At 41.3% G+C, this 18,740-nt stretch overlaps 1 protein-coding gene across 2 annotated transcripts in view; it reads left to right on the forward strand.

The window, feature by feature from the left end:
* The first annotated feature begins 15,498 nt into the window (after positions 1 to 15,498).
* The window catches only part of PDE1C (phosphodiesterase 1C), a 339,787-nt gene continuing 336,545 nt past the window's right edge, over positions 15,499 to 18,740 (forward strand). For both annotated transcript variants that reach the window (XM_075704881.1, XM_075704880.1), the window contains exon 1: positions 15,499 to 15,583. In XM_075704881.1, coding sequence (XP_075560996.1) covers positions 15,499 to 15,583 — 85 coding nt within the window. The remainder of the gene's footprint in view (positions 15,584 to 18,740) is intronic.

Raw genomic sequence — 18,740 nt, forward strand, 5'->3', positions numbered from 1 at the left:
TTTCTTTGCCAGCTTTAAAATACTGTGCACTTCTGGTGGAAGAAACAGTCAGCAAAGCAGACAGCAAGTGAATTTGAAGCTTTGAAGCTGTAGTCTTAAGTATTTCGTGATCACACTGTGTAGATTATTATTTGGCTGGTTGGCTTCAGAACTGCTGGCTTCAGCAGAAGGTAGTTTTGTGATTGAAGGAGAAATTAATTAAAGCATTATAGGAAAGTCTACTGTTCTACAAGCTTCTGCTCACAAGCTGAACTGTGATTTCAGTGTAGCACACTACTGCTTCCACTAGTGTTTGTGGGAGCAGGATCAAGTACAGGCAATTCACAGCCTCTTGAGATAGACTCCCATGGCCATATCTGATAGACCAGTGGAAGAAGTGACCATCCTTCTGACATCTAAGCAATGGTTCCTGCTGTTGGTTTGGTTTGCCTCCCTATTCTATATGCTGGTAGACCTACTGGTAAAATAGATGAGGGACACAGCCCTGACTGACGACTTCTCCATGAAATTTTCTAGCAGCTGGTTTTAATATGGATCACTTCCCTGTTGTGACAAAGCACAACTGTAGGAGGTAGTAAGCTCTGGTACGGAGGTGGGAAAGACCTGTGGGAGTGGAAATACTTTGTGGCCAGAAACCTCAGCTTTTCAGGTCATTCTTAATGGGCATCTTTAACCGTGTGTGGACACTGGAAAGCAGGAGTATACACAGTTTATGACCACAACAATTATCTTCTCTACTGGCTAAGCTGCAGAGTGGACAGCTGAGACTAACCTGCTGCTAGGCTAAGCATTAATGCATTCACTGGCCCAATGCAGGTATGTGATGAGTCTCCGCTGGCTGGGCAGTTGTCAGCGAGGCAGGAAGGTGCTGCCCACTATTGTCTCTTAGAGTGGGCTGATCCTTGATCTTACCAGGTGTCCATCTTCCAACCCTCTGCTTTTCTTTGAGAATTTTATACATCCTGGTGTTGTTCTTTCTGAGTCCTTGAGTGACAGTTTCTGACTCCACAATTTCTTTTTTTGATTTTTTTTTTTCATTTACTTGTCTTGCTGACTTTAGTTTGTGCTCCATTTACAAAAAGATTTTCTGAATAAAGTCAAGCCAAGGTCACAGCCAAGCCTCAGGTCACATTCAGATGAACCTCAAAGGACTGGGCTGTGAGTTAGTTTCCTTCTTTGATGGTTTGATCTCTTTTGATCATCGATGCCATTGCTTTGTTGATATTAGGGTCTGGCATGGATCTGAGACTCCACTTATACACCTCTGCCTAGTGGCCTGCAGCAGGGTTTGGAGTCTTTATGGTAGTGCTCAAATCAAAATCCAGTACCACAGTGTATGCAAACACCAGCCTAATTAATACCCCAAGAGGCTGCCATTCATCTGGTATTTCAGTGTCAAGCCACTGATGTTGAGGTTAAGTGGACATTGCCACATACGGAAAAAATCCAGGTGCAGCAGGAAAAAAGCACTGAGTCATTGGGATGATGGAGAATTTTTCATCCCACGCCACTTGTGTGGTGTTAACCATTTTATATCTGATTAACCCTCTGTATTTGCTGTGAGCTTTTGGAGTGTCCAGCTGTATGAAACCACTGTTTAATTCCTAAAATTATTTCTTTACTATGCTTTCCTTAGTAGACCCTTTATATCAGGTTCTCGTACCAGGAGAATACACTACTGAACCTTTGAAAAGCTTTCATCTCTACAGAAACACTTTTTGATAGGAAGTGTCTTTTATTCCTTTAGTAAAGTTCTATTATGACCTTAAAATGTTTGCCCCTCTTCTTTGTAGGTAATGGACTAATGAAGTATATTTGGACTCTTGTCCTGGATACATCTTTTTCTATTGGCAAAGAGCTCTGTTTTTAATTCGTGTGTGTGCAATGATTAATGCATGTGACAAACACTTATCTACCAACATTTGAGCGAGTGTCTTCTCCTATCCTTTGCCACCATTCTGCAAGAAATGTGGCAAGATCTATGCCATTTACATCATAATTGCGGTATCAGGATGAAATTCAAGTATCTCCTAATATTGCAGTTCTGGTGTAGCTGGATCTCAGGGCTGTGCCTGTGTGCTTCCCTAGTGTAATTAACGATTGATTCCCTGGGCAGGTCAGGAACTCCCCAGCTGGTCTCTGCACAGATGAGATGGACTGATTTGTGACAGTGAACTGACTCGAGACAAGGTGATTGAACTTCTAACTTCAAACCCCAGAGCTCTTGCAAGACTTTTGAAGGCTCCGTGTTTTCTTCCTGAACACTGCTGTCTGCCCAAAGGTGATACACCAGGGGTCTGGGGAGCTGAGTAGCTCTACTTTGTCACTGCAAGGAGCTGCAGTGACTGGCCTGGATCAGGTATTCCCTCATGTTCATCTGCCAGCTCCTACTGCCTAGTCAATTCAGCCACCTCTTGCATGAGGGTACTGGTGGGCACCCCATCCCAAGCAATCATGTTTTTTTCCTTTGATCATTAACATTTTCCAAACGATATTCTGCACATATCTTTTCCACCACTAGTGAAGTCCATGTCTCAAAGCAGTCCACATATCCTGTCCACTACAATACCCTTCCCAGCCTGCCCTTTCAAAGCCTGACCTCTGGCTCCTGCCTTGGCCTGGAGATGATGGTCTTTCCTTGCTGCCCTGTTCATTCCATATGGGTGTCCCATCTGTGCATATGCATCTTCATGGAGTGGCTCCAGAGGTCCCTCTTTCCCTTTCCTTTAGTTTCACTCTTTTGTGCTGCCCTGAAACATGCCCAGCCTGTGTAACCTTATTCTTAGGTCTGGCCCAGCTCAGACACCTGCATGTCTAATGGTCCAAGAATAACTTTGGGTGTTGCATTCTGCCTGGAGGTGTTGCACCTGAGGTACCAAACACCAGCCTTTTGCAACAGAAGCACATTGGTTGAGTCTGTTATTGCTGACTCTGTTCCTTGAACACCTTATTCTTAAATTTAGACTCCTCATTTGCTTTTTCCAGTGTTGCATTTTGCCCCGTATTCTTCTCTTGCTGACTTTAACAGGCCGGTCATACCTGTACTTCTCTAGAAAGTCCCTGTGGCAGTTGCCTAAGCATCTGCTTTAGATAGTTTTGGTTTAGTACTTGACTGCATTATAAATGCCTTTCCTCCTTCTGTCAGTGTATCTTCCCCTCAGAAGATGTACGTCTTTTACCATGGGCAGACACATTGAAAGCAGGACTATACACAGTTTATGAATATGGGGTAATTTGGGTAATGCACAGAGCAAATAGCTGGGAGCAGCATACTACTAGGCTAAGCATGAATGTACTCACCACTCCGGTGAAGGCACACTGTCAGTCTCTGCTGGCCAAGCAGTCCTCAGTAGGCAAGGAAGTGCTGCCGGCCGTTATCTGATGTTGCCAAGTATCCATCTTCTCAATCCCCTTTTCTTGCTGGTATTTTTTTTTTTTTGAGTCCTGGAGTGACTCCACAATTTCTTTGTTTTTACTCTTCTTATCTTGCTGGCTTTAGTTTGTGCTCTCTCCTTTATAGTGCAGCAAAACTTTTTTTTTTTGGTGGGTTTGTTTTTTGTTTGTTTGTTTTTTCTTCAGTAAAGCTGAGCCAAGGTCATGCCACTGCATTTCACACAGCTGGGCCTTAGGTCAGACAGCTGAGCCTGAGAACCGGAATGAGGGTTGCAAGGCTTCGCTGCTGCACTCAGTACTTCATTAAATGACCTCCACTATGAGTTACCGTGGGTCTGCTAACATACACCTACTTCTTTGACCACAGTAAATTGATCACTTAAGATCATGGGAATTTATCTTTAAATCACAGGAGCAGTCCAGAGAATAGGAAATTGGAGGACTCTTAATTGGCACAAAGTTGAACTGCAAAAGCTGTACTGGAGCAGTAGTGCCTGGGCATGGGAAGCAGGATAATGTAGCCATCAACCTGCCTGTTGCTCCTTCTGTGAGAAGATGTTCATGTATGTTTATGTCCATCAGATACCATCATATACTTTTTCTGACTTACAGTCATTTCCTTCTACCTTAAGCTTGTACTGTGTGTAACACGTGTATATATATTTTGCCTGTTGAATCAAATGCTTTTAGGCAGAATCATCTAGGTGTTCACAGAAGTAAAAAATACCCTTCCTCTCCCAACACGACTGTGGCCCCTTTTGCTCCTATCAAATGGTACGCAAACCCAAAAACCTCATTTAAATGTTTTTATAGTACTGGACAAGGTTTTTTTTTAGTTAATTAACACTTGCCTACTTGAAGATCTTTCTGCTGGAAATGGCTATAGTATTAAAACCAGTTCTGTCTGCCAGTGAAATGATAAGAGGTGTTGGAGAGCCATTCAGATGGCCTGTGTAATGTTCATATTCGGTATGTTTGACTATTGTAGGCCTGATTTAGTAAGGCTGTTAGCCAAGGACATCTTTGTAAGAAAAAAAATTAATCATTCACATTCCTGAAAAGATAGAAGTTGTATTCTTGAAGGATCCTTACAGATGAACCGTGCTAGCTTATTATCAAATACTTTGATTTCTCACCTCTCTCCCTTCTCATACTTTGTGCGGAGTCAGTGACTGAGCATCCCTAAATGGAAGAGTCGGAATCAATTTGCCATTCACCTCTCCCTCTCTCAGTGACTCAAAGACCATTTTTCTTTTTAAATCTTCTTATTTGTGATTGCAGTAGATGAATGATTGCAGAATCATTCAATATTCCCCATTTCAGAGCTCTCTGAGAGCTAAACAAGTTGACTTGGCAACAAGGGAGTGCTTCAGGAGGTGGGAGTGGAAGGCACTGGCTGGCAGGGCGTTAGCAATGAGTAATGTTCATACTTCTACAAATCTGTGGCAAACGAGTGCTGCCTGCTCCTTGTTGCATAATGGAGAACACCCCTAAAATTCAAAAGTCTGTGATTGTTCCCCTGGTTCTGAAAGTTGGGTGAAACAAGGTTACTGCTCACTCACCTGCACTTAATTGAATTGACTTCTTCCACCTTCACTTTCACAAAGATGGAGGTCAGTCAATCACTGTCACTCCTCTTCTGCAGATTCTTTTAACTTCCTGAAATTATTTTTGTGAAAAGTTGATTCTTCATACAAAACTATATTTTTATGACGCTATTCATAGAAGGGGAATATTGGTACTATATGGAAGTGAATGCAGCAACATACAATTCTTAAAAAGCGGCATTAGAAAACATACATGAAAGTAAAATAAGTCCTTTTATTCATGTCCAGATGCTAATGATTCATAGTTAAATATTTAAAGCCTTCCCCACTTTGCTAGACTTGGTGACCTGTTGTACATTGTCCTCTTGAAATGACTGCAGATGTGTACTGAAAAAACAAATATGAAATAAATATGCCCTTTCAAACTGAGAGGTTATAAATGACTTTTCTTGGCCCAAATCACCTGCTTTGGCAAAGGTGTGCAAAGGTGCATGAAACTGAAGGAAACGAATTTCTTCCTGCATTACTTTTCATAGTCTGCTGGCTCTGTGTGAGCACTTGGTATTGGTATTCTGCTATCAGGCCGGGACTATCGAAAGAGATTGCTCAAGAGTCTGTCTTCTAATCGCCGATAATATATTCCAAGCACTTATATCAGCATAACAACATAAAAATCTCTCTCTAGCTGATCACCAAGGCTAATTGCCTCATGTATCGCCTCTCTGAAATGTGTACTTAGTTACTATGAATTCTGCTTTTAAGACATAATTTTGTTTGTGAATACTTGCTGTAAACATAGGTACAATTAAACTAACATAACAGTTTCCTAACAATAGTAGAAAAATCTGCTGATTTGTGTTCTGTGTTAAACCCATACCCAGACCTGGGGGTCAGGAAGAATTTTTCCCTTGGGTGAGATCAGCGAGGACCATTGCTGTGCTTGTTTACTTGCCTGCCTGTTCATTTTTTCACCATCCCTTGAAATGTGGAGAGGGGCCTGCTTGCTTGAATCTTCTGGATATTTTCACTTTTCAAAGCTCCTACAGGTGCAGGGACTTAAAGTATTGCTGCTGGCTTGGGTGTCCTGCCCTTGATCTCTGTCACTGTTCTTCTCTGGCACATTGCACATAGCTTAATTTGGGGTGTGAGATTGTCTAGTGACCTGGGGTGTGCAGAGTTAGAGAGGCAGAAGTCTCATGAACTAAATGTCTTCATTTTTGCTGCGTATGACCGTCAGGTTGTGGATCCGATGATCCTTACCAGTTCTCATACTACTGTGCAATTATGTGGTCTGGGTACTCTTAGCACTGAAATTGATCCTGTGGGCAAGAAAAATGGTAAACCATCATTGTATTAAAGATTGAACTGTGATGGGGTTGCATGAAGGAGACTTCCTTATTACGTTCATGAGCAGAATGAAACCAACTTGATTTTTTTTTTTTAATCCACCTACTTCCTTGCTCCTTTGCCCCAAACTCTAGTAGTACCACTGTGTGTTTTTGCATGTGTAGGTACAATGAAGAAACAGTGCTCCTGACACACTGCTCCCTCCACAGCCCAAGGTGTGATTATTGCTTTGCCCATCCACTAGTCTGATTCTCCTTGTCTCTGCTTCTGAAGTCATTCAGCTTATCAGCATGAGGTGTGTGTGCAGGTTATCTGATGGCTTGGTTGCATGTGGGTAAATGCTGCTCTTCTGTGAAGAGTGTTGTGGCGACAATCTCATGGGTTGCAGTTCTGTTCAGCCAGACCTTGGTATCTGCACGGTACTGTCCACAACTGGGAACCTCTTCTAGTTTTTCTGCCATCAGTATGCCCTAACTCAGAGAACAATTTGTATGGCTGAAAGCATTTTCTAGTTTAGGTGGTTTTCAAGCAATATCTGTTCTGCTCTTGGCCCTTCTGAGTGGGCTGGGAACAAGACACCCATAGGAAGTATGTTTATGGGGGCAGCTGTCCACTGGACTTGACATTGCCAGGCTTTGGATGGGCAAGCTACCGGGGGGAGAGCCCTTGCTATGTGGGCATGGACCACCCAAACTCCTACTTGGTCGCTGGGACAGCAATCCTGAAGGAGCCAGCAGAGCGGTGCTCACTATTTCCATCCTGCAAGTGAGTAAATTACTGTGATCTCTCCTGGCACTTAACAATTCAGGGCAGGATTCAGCTCCTCTATGGCCACAGACCCAATTTTTAGGCAAACACATAAGCTAGTCAGCTAGGCTCTTTCTGTATTCAAACTAAAACTAACTTGGTGTAGAATGACCCCAACTCTGGAGGTATCTGTGCCTCTTCCTTGATTATAGGGAGTGTCTACCTGATTAGTTTAGGCTGGGGGGCTGCTTGTCAAATAGCTGGAATTTAAATGAAATTAATTGCTTTCTAGGCTTCCCACTTTCTGCGAAGGTAGTGTGCTAACAGCTCAAGGTCTCAGGATGAAAGCTGCCAGTTGCAGTACAGACATTTAGCCCAGAGTAGGTTAGTAGGAAGTAAAGGCAGATGATGGCCAAATAGAGTAATATTATGTGCTGAGTCTCTTATACTTAAAATAGTATATGACATATCTGAACTAGTTTTGCTGCTTCGGACTTTTTAGGAAGATGTGGCTTTATATATTAAAAAAAAATCTAGCTGGCAATTCTCAGTACACTCACTTCTCATATAATTTTAAAAACTCAGATTAAAGCAGTAAGATAAATCGAAATCTCATAAACATTAGACTTAGACAACAATGGAATTCTAACCATGAAAAAATGCTTGTTGAATCTCTGACTCCTGATTAACAATAAAATATTAATTTACACTGTATATAAATCAAAGGAAGCTTCTTCTTTTCACGAGCATGAGTATGCTGATGATTAAAGTATTCATTATGGGAACCCAGTTTTTAACAATTCAGCAATTTGATCAGAGCAATAGAATTGGTTATGAACTATAAGTAAATCTGCTACGTACATAGTGACGGTAGGTGTGGTACCTGTTGCTTATTCCCTGTGGCATGGCCTCCATCCTGCTGTTAACTGTAGAGGGAACCCAGAGCTCCTGTGTACTTAAATTCACCACTTACTGTTACATGCCTGATGCTGATAGTGCGGAAACCCCTTCTCCTCCTCCCTTCCCTTTCAGAATAGTATTTGATGATTTAATTCTTGTGGGGACAAGGCAGCTTTGAGCTGCCCTTCTCTCAAGAGATAGGGTAGAACAATCATCAATGCATTGCATGTGGTATAAAAAGGTGTTTGTGTGTGTGGGTGTGTGTTGTGTGTACATTTCAAACCACCCTTCTGAGGCTTAATTTCTATTTATTCAAGTGTATCTGTATCAACAAGGAAAACAGCCAGTTCTGCAAATAGGATATAGGCTATGTTTATTTAGCATCAAGGACGCTTTGATCTGGCCAAAAAAGCTTGGGTCTAGGAAATGTGTGGCTGTAGCAGGCAGTCTGTTTTTGGATACCTGCTAAAAGAAGTTGGAGTTGTTGCCTGTTTTACTTCCTTGTGTTGGTACAATTGAAGAAGCAGCAGCTGGCTCGGGGAGGGAGTGGTTTGGAGCACATGTAGGATGTTAGGTTTTCATTTTTACCTGTATGCTTTTTAATTTTTTTAGGTAACTTGAAGAATGCAGCTCTCATGGTAACTTGAACACTTTAATTCAAATTGTGGTCTGGAAAGGATAAAGTGTAAAATCTAGCCAGAAGTAACATATGCAAGTATATACACAATGGATATAAAAATAGGGAAAAGCAATGCTCTAGACTCCTTTGAGAGGGTATGTAATTAATATACTGTTCCCATGTGGAACAATGGTACATTAAAAGCCAAATACTGATATGAGGAGGCTGGTATTCAGGACACTGGCTGATAAGAAGCTGTTCAAGTAACACAGCCCAGTTTCTCCTCCAGGCTGGAGGGGAAGGAGCAGATCTTGATCTTAAGAGCTAGGTCAGCTTTGCTGAATCTGGTGAAGTTGCACTGGTTTGCACCATCAAAAGATCTACTTCCTTGCTCTGTCTATTGTAGCATGCCCTCAAGATTTTCACATCATAGATAAAGCATGTCTGTGGATTCCTTTAGCACGGCAAAATATCTTTAAAACTAACTTTGCAGAAGAGGGAGGAGGGAAGAAGAGAGAAATCCAAGGGGGGAAAAACCCACTAGTGGTACAATGAGTGACTTGGAAAGCAAAATAATGTCTTTCATGAGCTGACTGGCCACAGCCCAAACCATCAGGGAGAACGATGCCAGGGAATCAAATGGGATACAATGATATGGATACATGCACTAACTGGTTGCTGCTGTTCCTCTATAAGGTGACTTTTCAGGAAGGGTAGCGGGAGGGAACGAAGGCAAATCCACCAACAAAGTAAATTATGGTGCAAGTACCATGAGGATCAGAAATCTCTCTCTGACAAGATGGAAAGGAAAATCTTCAGTATCACTTCAATTGCGGGATAGTCCCAGGAATGCTGTTGGAAGCAGAAGTCTGCTGTCATGACATGTATATGGCAGAATGATGTAGCATTAATTCTTTTGCAACCTGTTTTTAACACTGTTACCCCAAGCTTTATTTTGTTGTGTAATAGTATAATTTTTATTGGTTCTGATTTTGGTTTAGTTGCTTTCAAGAATGGCTGCTGTAATATGGACAATCACATTACACTGCAGAATCATACTTCAGTAGTGTGCAAAATGTGACCAAAAAAATCAAGTTAAAACATAAAGACAAATGAAATCCTATCAGCAGCACTGTTTAGACAAGAGTGGAATTAGAGCATTAAAAATGTTTTGCTGTTGAAATTCTGTTATTTGTTTAAAAAAACCCCAAACAAACAAAGAGAAAAATCTCATTTAAAAAGTGGAACCTACACCCAGAGGCAGGGATGCTTTTGGCTTTCATGGTGCTAGGGACTACAGGTTAGTGTGTGAAGGAAATGCATGGGGATAGGTGTATTTACTGGGATCTTTCACAGCCTTCATGTTCTCCTTTCCTGCTACGGCCTCTTTCTAATCATTTAACTTTGTAAATGTCCAGACCAGATGCTCCTTCACCACTTAGTTTTGCCCAATTACAAGTTGCACTGGAAAGCTATATGGTATGGTAGTTTGTTAATATTGCATTTTTCCTGGACACATCACAAAAGATGGGCCTTGCTGCTGTTAGCAAATTGCATCTTGTTGGAAGAGCATCACTATTTACCATGTTACTGTCTGCAGGCAGTCTGGAGAAAGGGTAAGCTATTGCCAAGGATCCTGCTGCTCAACTTTAGTCTCCTCACTAAGCTGCCTCTTCCAGAGTTTAGATGCCTCAGGCTTTCTCGGTCCTCCAAGGAGAGAAAGAGCTGCTCCAGAGAGCGATCCGGATTTTAGGAGCTCTGACTCATGTTTGGGGTTGCCTGCTCACTGCAGGGGGAGCCTCAGGGTTCCTCATTTAGGCACCTCAGCTAGGTGCCTAAAATTAGATGGAATAGATTCCTCCTGTGTTTCTAAAGAAATCAATGCATTTCCTCTGAGTTGCAGAGCTGCTTGAAATAGTTAAGATGAAGTCCAAGCTCAAAATAATGTTACAGTTTCTTTTTTCCTTTCTTGTACCCGGAATTTTTTGGATACATTTGGATTTTCACCCAAGGTGTGAAGTCACTTTAAATAACACAAAATGAGTGTATATTGGGAAATATAAAATAGCATAAACCAAGACAATACTCCAGCACACTGGAGGCTGTTCCTTTTGTCAGTGTTTGGTGAGGGAGAAAATGGTAAAGCTTGAAGTAAGCAGAAAGCACCAGAACAGCCAAGCATTAAAAAGTCATACTGCCTTCTGGCTGTCACGGCTAAAAATAACTTAAATGTAGTGGATATTCCTGACAGTGACAACATCTGATAAAATCGTCATAACATGCAGATGGAGTACTTCTAGGGAACAGTAAAACAAAGAAGCTTTCAGGGAAGAATGCCATCTCTCCATAAACAACCTGCAGTACATAACTGCATTGTTGCTTGTGAGAAACATACCAAGCACGTCAGGGGATTTCAGTTTAATTTCTTCTCTGAAGCTGGAAGACATTTTCTCAAGAGATTCATCAATTCTTGGTGCATCATGCCCAGTCCTGAAAAGTGCTGAGCTCTTCTTTGGCATGTTAAATGTTTTCAAGTGACACCGACACCAGTGATGAGAGAGTCCTCTAAAACTGCTCTGAAAGATATCTGCTTGTAAAATTGATTCAATTGAGGTTTGTGGAAATAAGGCGTTCCAAACAATGTTTTCAAAGGCAGGACCCGCCTGGTGCTTCTGTGGTTCACTCTCACTGGAACCCACAGTCTCAGGAACCCACTAGGAATCCTAGTGCTGGGGACTCCTCTGCTACCCATGTAACTGCTCCTCACCTTTGGATTCATAGCCAGAAGGCTTCAGAATTGATATTGTTATCGAAGTCAGTATTAGGCTAAAGAGCAACCATGTAGTGAGAAGGAGAAAGGTGCAAAACAAACAAAAGCAAGAAGTCTTCATGCAGCATTTAGTTAAGCTGTGGACCTCCCTGCCAAAGGATGCTGAGGGTGCTGGAGGTTTAAGCTGATTGAACAGAAAACTTTTGGTTGTTTATGAACATACAGAAAACACAGCTGGCTCAGGAGGTACCTGAGCTGGTGGTGGTTGGATATCTAGTATCACCACAGCCTGCCTTGTTCTTGATCATTTTTAACATCTTTATCATTTTTGGACAATGATGGCAATATGATACAGAGCTGGATATAGGACACTGGGTTCAATGGACCTCTGGTCTGACCTAGTAAGGCTGCATTTTTTTTCTTAATATTCAAAGTCAAGTTGTCAGTTGATTTAGGATACCTGAGACATTTCTGAAGAGATAAAAATCCAGAGATCCTAACTCTGCTAACTTCAGTGACAGGTACTACAAAAGCATATGGATGCCTGAGGTCTAAATTCATTACTGCTCCTGTGAAACTTGATCGTGTTAGGAACTGAGTCAACAGGAGTACAAGTATGGAAAACCGGGAGGATAGAGCTCCAGTCCTGCTGAAGTGAGTTTTGTCCTTGACTTCCATGGGGCTAGGATTTTACTTAATGCTTTTATCTTCCCTTTCTCACCCTGTAAGAGCCAGAGGATATAGGACTGAAATAACAAGTCATGCCTTTGAGCTGATACACAGAAGTATTCCTCCATGCAATTGATTTTTCAAAGTTTATGCTTGGGAAAGTATTTGGATGTAAACTGCAATTAAAAAACTTTCAGTCTTGCTGAGACAAATTTACATAAATAATATGGCTTTTTATATTGCAGGGCAGAAACAGACTGCCTAGGGATAGAAAGACGGTGTTGCACAGCTGTTTGTTACAGGTGGCTGTTTTTTCACAACTTCCTCTAGCATCTATGTTGGAAGATGGCAGATTGGATGGATATTTGGTTTAATTTGATATGGTCTTTGGTTAAAATAGACTTCCTGAAAACATGCAAGCTCTTCTACACATTGAAATGTAAAGGGAAAATATTAAAGTAACTGCTGCTTTAGGTGTTGACAAATTAAACGTTACCATGGATACCCTGGTCTGTTTACAGCAGTAATAATAAATATTTTCAATTCACACCGTGCTTTCATCTCAAAGGATCCCCAGGTGGTTTACAAATGACATACATGGATTGCTCTACACGGCACTGAACTGCAGCCACAAGAACTGCCTAGCAATCTATATTGGTACCACCTGGCAGTGGAAGGTAGAAAATGTACTGTACCCTGAGCGAATCTGTAGGGATTGTTTGGGAAAGCAGAATGTAAATGGCAGACCTGAAATCTAGCCAAGAGCTGAACAGCAAAATGCAAAGAATTAGATAGGATCAGGTATCGAGTTACTGATACAATTTGGTAATTCTTTGAGCAGCTGGATTAAATTTTCACCAGAGCTGGGAAGAAACTGTTTCTGTCTTGAAAAATTTGCTGATCAAACCCTTTCCCTTTTCACCCTGAGATGAGTACCTCTGCAGTTTTGAAGGGAGAGAACATCCCGCTGCAAACAGCCAGTTTAGGGCCCTCTCCAGGGATGTAGGAGATCTGGCTTCTAGCCTTATTTGATCACTTTGCCCTGCTGAGTGACTGTCTTTACTCTTCTTGGGGGAATTGTTCACTTTCACTTAAATAAGCTTATCAAATTATTACAATTGTTTGAAGTAGTATTAGTTGGGGTTTCAACAAGGTATTGTTGCAAGGTAACTCAGGTGTGCACAGCCGCTGAATGGCTGGGTCATTTTCTCTCTGGTGATCTGTACAAAGTGGCCGAAGCTCCAGTGAAGGAGACCAGAAATGAGCAGCATGGCAGTAGCTTGATGACCTGGATATTCTCCTGAGAAGAGAAATACTAATACAACTCTCCTGCTTGCTACATGAGTACATGGTCTGAGCCCGGGAGCAAGCGAGGCTGTGTCTGCCTGTCTTTTTTTTGGAAGAAAGTTTCTCCTGGAACTAAGAAACTTGACTGAAACTTCATGATCATCACTGCTATCTTCCCACAATTTTTATTTGTGAATCAATGCTTTATGGCTTCAGGAAAAAAATGGTGTCATCAAATAAAATAAACCCGCCCCCAAACCCTGACAGTTTCAATATTTACCTTTCCTTTAGATAACATTTAACTTTGTGCTTTCTAGATATAGCGTGAGTAATTCTCTATGCTTTTGCTTTCTCAGGTAGAGCATTAGTGCTTATATGACCTATATAACCAGTGACAGAGAAAATTATTCCTTAGAAACACTTTATGCTCAGACTGGTTTTGTACATTATTTACGAGAGGCAGCTACATGATGGAGTCCAGTAAACTGCTTGAGAATTCTTCATTGCAGCAGCTGCCTTTATAGCAGCAACTCTTAAATTCCTGAGCTGTGCCTACCCTTCTGAGGTCAAAAATAATTGCAGGTGCAAATGATGGAAATGTTATATCTAAATAGTTATTATTATTTCACACTTCAGTCTTGAAATGGAAAGAAACCTGGAAGACCAGGTCCTTCTTCCTGTAAAAAACCCCCAAACACTCATTACTAACATCTTTTCCTTAATGAACTTGCCTTGTATTATTGAGCATCCAAATAATTTTAAAAATTGTTAACAAAAATGGTCTGCTTGGCTGCGGCTCTTGACTGGGCTAGAACTAAGTGGAATTTAAATTAACTACTGGAGTTCAGTAGTGACTCCCTTCCATCCTTTGAAAAGAGGGGATTTAAAAAGTGCAATATTTCAATCTGACTTAAGCTTTTGTTGAGAAACCAAGGTAGGGTTGAAGTTTATACCTTAAACACAGACCAAGTTTGCTGATATTTTGTAAACCTTTTGGTGTGCGTTGGGCAAGCTTCTAGCAAACTGTGTCTCAGCTATTGTTTTGATGGCAGTCTTCCTGAAACTCAGTGTTTCCATGTGGTTTCTACCTAGAACAATGCAAAACCTGATGAATTTACCTGGAATTTACTTTTATGCTTGGGAACCTGAAAAAATGGAACGCTTTAGTAGCATGTTTCTATATTAGCACACATTACAGAAAAAAGAAAAGGATTGCACAGATTTATGTGAGCTGGGATCATTAAGATATTGAAAGTGTTTTCTTGGATACCTATTTATAAAAGCTTGGCTTGCTGCTAGCCTGCTGTGAAAACTTTGCCAGCCTTGACTCTAAGTTTTGTCTGTTCATAGGACAGGGACGATTTGCCTGCCTTTTTCAGCGGATTGCTGCAAGCGCTCTGAATCACAGTTTTAAACATTGTTGGGTAAAAAAACTGCAGAGAGTTTCCAAACCATGTGATGAACCACTAGGAGGAGGAAGAGCTCAGGAGACTTTTTTTTTGTGTGTGTATGTGTACATTTTGCTCAGTTTATCATCATTACTGCTAAATTACTTTTGTTGTTTTCCCACAGTCACTTACGTTCTTTCTTACTGATAATCTCGTGCATTCTGCTGCCAGTTGCGTTCCTAGAGACTTGCCGATAGTATAAGTAGTAGATGATTGATGGTGTACTGTAATCTTGGGTTGATTCATTATATCTCGAATGATTAAAACACGCTGCTTGTATTTGAAGGGCTGAAACCTGAGCACAATTTGCTGCAAGTCAGAAATCCCCATGAGCACGGGGAGCCACAGAAGCAGGGGCTGCAGCATAGCAGGGAATACAAGGAGCGTCAGTGGGTAGACCACAGCAAAATCTAACCCTTCATCTTTTTTTAATTGTGTGCTGACTCCTACACAGAGATTTGACAGATACAGCTGGCTTATTGCCTCAGTAGGCTTGCACTAATTGACTGCCGGTTTAGATACTGAAGCCTCTAACCAGTTGTTAAACTCTGAGTAGGCATGTCGGTAACATGCCAGCGAGAGTGTTTGGGGGAGGAGAAAGCTTCTGGGTGCATGCCTCTCGGATTCGGCTCCCCGCGCCGGGAGATGTGTGAGGTTGGGTGTGCGTGCTGTCACAGACAGATATTCAAGGGCAGCTAAGAGCAAGCTCGAGCGCTCTGCTTCCACGGGGGGAGAGAAAGGCTGCTGCTGAAAGTACAAGCTGGCAGGATCATGACAGAGCCAAGCAGCAGAAAGGAAGGATTTAAAAAATGCCGGAGTGCTACTTTCAGCATCGATGGCTATAGCTTTACAATTGGTGAGCCTGATTTAATTCCTCTTCTTTCCTTCATTGTCTCTCTTCTCCTTCTTTCTTCTCTTTCTTTGCAGCTCCAGTAAGTGCAGGTAAAAGACAGTTGTTGACAGCTGCCTTTTGTCAATATATGCCTTTAAACTGTATAGATGCCCTGCAACTTTTGTCTGCATTGTTTTTCCATTCCGTCTCCTATATTTTCTTCTGCCCAAGAAACTCGCCTTGATATGCACCCGCTCTAAACCCTTTCTCTGGGTTTTGGCACGAGTTCACCGAGACGTTTGCAGAACTTTTGTTTTGGAACCTTATCTCAGGAAAGCCTGGGCTTCAGGATTGCAGGTTTCCAACTTGCTAGCTGTGTTTCCTTCCAATGAGCCCAGAACATAACCCTTGGGAGCCTTGGCTTTGTTTCCAATATTTCTTTGTTCACTTAGCCAGTGTTTCCAAATTCTGTAACCTTTTGCCATTTCTCCATTTGCACAAAGATATATGTAACAGTTCTTGTTGCCTCTCAAACACAAAAAGCAAAATTGCTGGGGCAGGGAAAGATGTGAGGAGAGATTAGGAATTTTAGGACTGGTTATTGTAGCTGTTTGAAGAGTGCAGTTTATTTTTTGTGTTCACCATCTTAGGGAAAAGTGAGCTTTCGCAAAGCGACAGGTGTCTACGTGTTTTTTCCAAGAGACTTGCTGTGCAAAAGTTAAAATCTGAGGATTCCCTGAGCAGGCTGCTCTGCTAAAACTGCACATCTCACTAGGCTATGTTATATAAATCCCTATAGATCTTGGAAACAAAGCAAGCTTACATCCCATTGTAATTTTTAGATGAAATCCAAGTTAAAATATATGGATAATTTAGTTGTAATAATAAATCGATACAAATGCCATTCCCCTTGAATACCTTTAAGATGACAGAGACTCTGCTTCCTTGCAGTTGTGAAATCAGGAAAGTTTTGCCTGATTTGTACTAGTGTAATTGGGTCACAATTTCATCTAATAATGATGGATACAAGCTTTTTACTGGTGTGGGAGGAGGTACCTGTTTATTCCTCTGTTTTATGGAAAACTTGTTTTGCAATCATTAACATCATGCAAACATTAAACTTGCTGAAAAAATTGGAGATGGAAATGTATGTTTCATTAAAAACATTAAAATTAAACTAACGTCACGTAGTCATTTCTTACTGTGCATACAGCATTTTAAAGGTGAAACTGCTAGTCAAATGCTATTTTTTGAATTGCTTTTTCTAATGGGAAGGTGGTAGGCCCTCCACAGGTTAAGCTGCAACATGCTCACTTTTGAACTCCCTATCTTAAACTCTCCCCCTGTCGGCATCATTACTAACAGTGTTATTTCATCATTTTGTGTCAGTCTGGAGGATAAACATTTCCTTTTTTGAGGCTAGGCACGTTATCTGAAGACACTGAATGTTTATGAGTGTGCCTAATTAATTTTTTTTTGTTCATGACCAAACCAACAGGATTGCTGTATTTGGTGCTCTTCTGTCTTTATTGCTACTTGTGCTCACAAAACTACTAGACTAAATTTTGGATCAAATGACTCAGGTTTAGAATTGCAGCTTCTTCTGCTTCTTAGGACAGTTGTTGCATAGGAGTTCCTGTGCTATTTTCTTCTATTTGGTGCACATAACCAGTGTATTGATTCTGTGATCTGTACATTATATAACATTTATTTTTATGTCTGGGCGAGTGTGCATTGGATTGACTCACATAACTGTGAAAACTTTGTAAACATGCTATCTAGTATTACCAGTGCTGTGTGGTAGACAGACCTGAATGATTCATGTATTTGTTAATCTTTGTACTGAGGAAAATTAATGTATCCAAAAGATCCCACAGCAACATTAGTGTGTCAGGGATGGGCTTAAACTTCTTTTTTCCATCAGATGAGAATTCTTTGTAGGTATCTAGTTTTGGGTACTGCAAATTTTTAAGTTGTTCTTGGGAAATGCTAAGCTGCTGCATCTGCTGTTGAAGTGTCAGCTGGGAGAGAAGGCTGATACTCTTGAGGAACAGAGTAATACCAGGTTGAGAGAAATGAGTTTCCATTTGGGTGCAAAAAAAAATATTTTGCATTGGTTCAACCTTATACTAACTTCTAAAAAAGGATGATCTTCACAGTGTTTTGAAAAATGATCACTTATGATGAGACTTAATGAAAATTTTAATGAAAGACCTGGGCCTAACATCAAACACAAAAGTATGTGGGCATGGGAGAAGGCTGGTGCAAGAAGAGCTCCTTGCTGATAGCTTGCAGTTAGACAGCCTTGTGTCTCTGGAGATGGTCAGCATCCGTTCACAGAGCAGCGCGACCCCAAGCAGCTTCTCCACTGCTGTAATTTTCTCCTTGGTTGCTTACAGCACTGGTGGTGGGACAGGAGAGCTGTGGAAACTCTGTACTTCCCAAGAACTTCACAGATCCCTGCAGAAGAAAGGGATGTGCTGTACCAGAAAGGCAAATGTATGCCAATACTCAATAGCTTTCTTCTGTACAAAGAAACAAGGTAGTTGTAAGTCCCTTTCCTCCAGATACCACCCTTTTGACAGAGACCCTGAGGAGGACTGAGGTGTGCTGCTCTACTCACACTGAGGATTTCTGTGTGGTTTTGGATATTCTGCTTTTATGGACTTTCTACACTGGTAGTGGGATGTAAAGGAGCCATAGTGGAACCACAGCGTGAGCCATTTAGTGGGACCATTCAAGACAGGATTCATGCAATTTAGTAGCTCTAGAAAGTTCGATGTATCTCAGATGAAGGCTTCAAAATCTTTATTTGCCATGGTCTATGTCAGCAAATTTCAGGGTCCATGAAGTTTTGTATACACAAGTTATTGTATTTGAGCTCTTGTTTAACTTTGGCTAAATTTTCCTCCACTAAAAATGAAACAGAATGGCAGCTGAGTTTAAAGGAAAAGAAATTAAGAGTTAAGGTGTTTCTTTTTTTTTTGGTCCTGCGCCTTGTCTCATCACTCCTGTGCAAATGCAAGGCTATTGAATCAGAATGCCAGTGTGTTACTTACTTTGCTGCTGTAATTGACTTACTACAGGTACAAGGCAGAGAAACATCCACTGTCTTTAAACCTGGGAAAATGGTAAACACAGATATTAACAAGAGGATATTTTCTTCTGCATTTATCACCTT

This window comes from Pelecanus crispus, chromosome 2 (genome assembly GCF_030463565.1).
Source record: "Pelecanus crispus isolate bPelCri1 chromosome 2, bPelCri1.pri, whole genome shotgun sequence".
Lineage (NCBI taxonomy): Eukaryota > Metazoa > Chordata > Aves > Pelecaniformes > Pelecanidae > Pelecanus > Pelecanus crispus.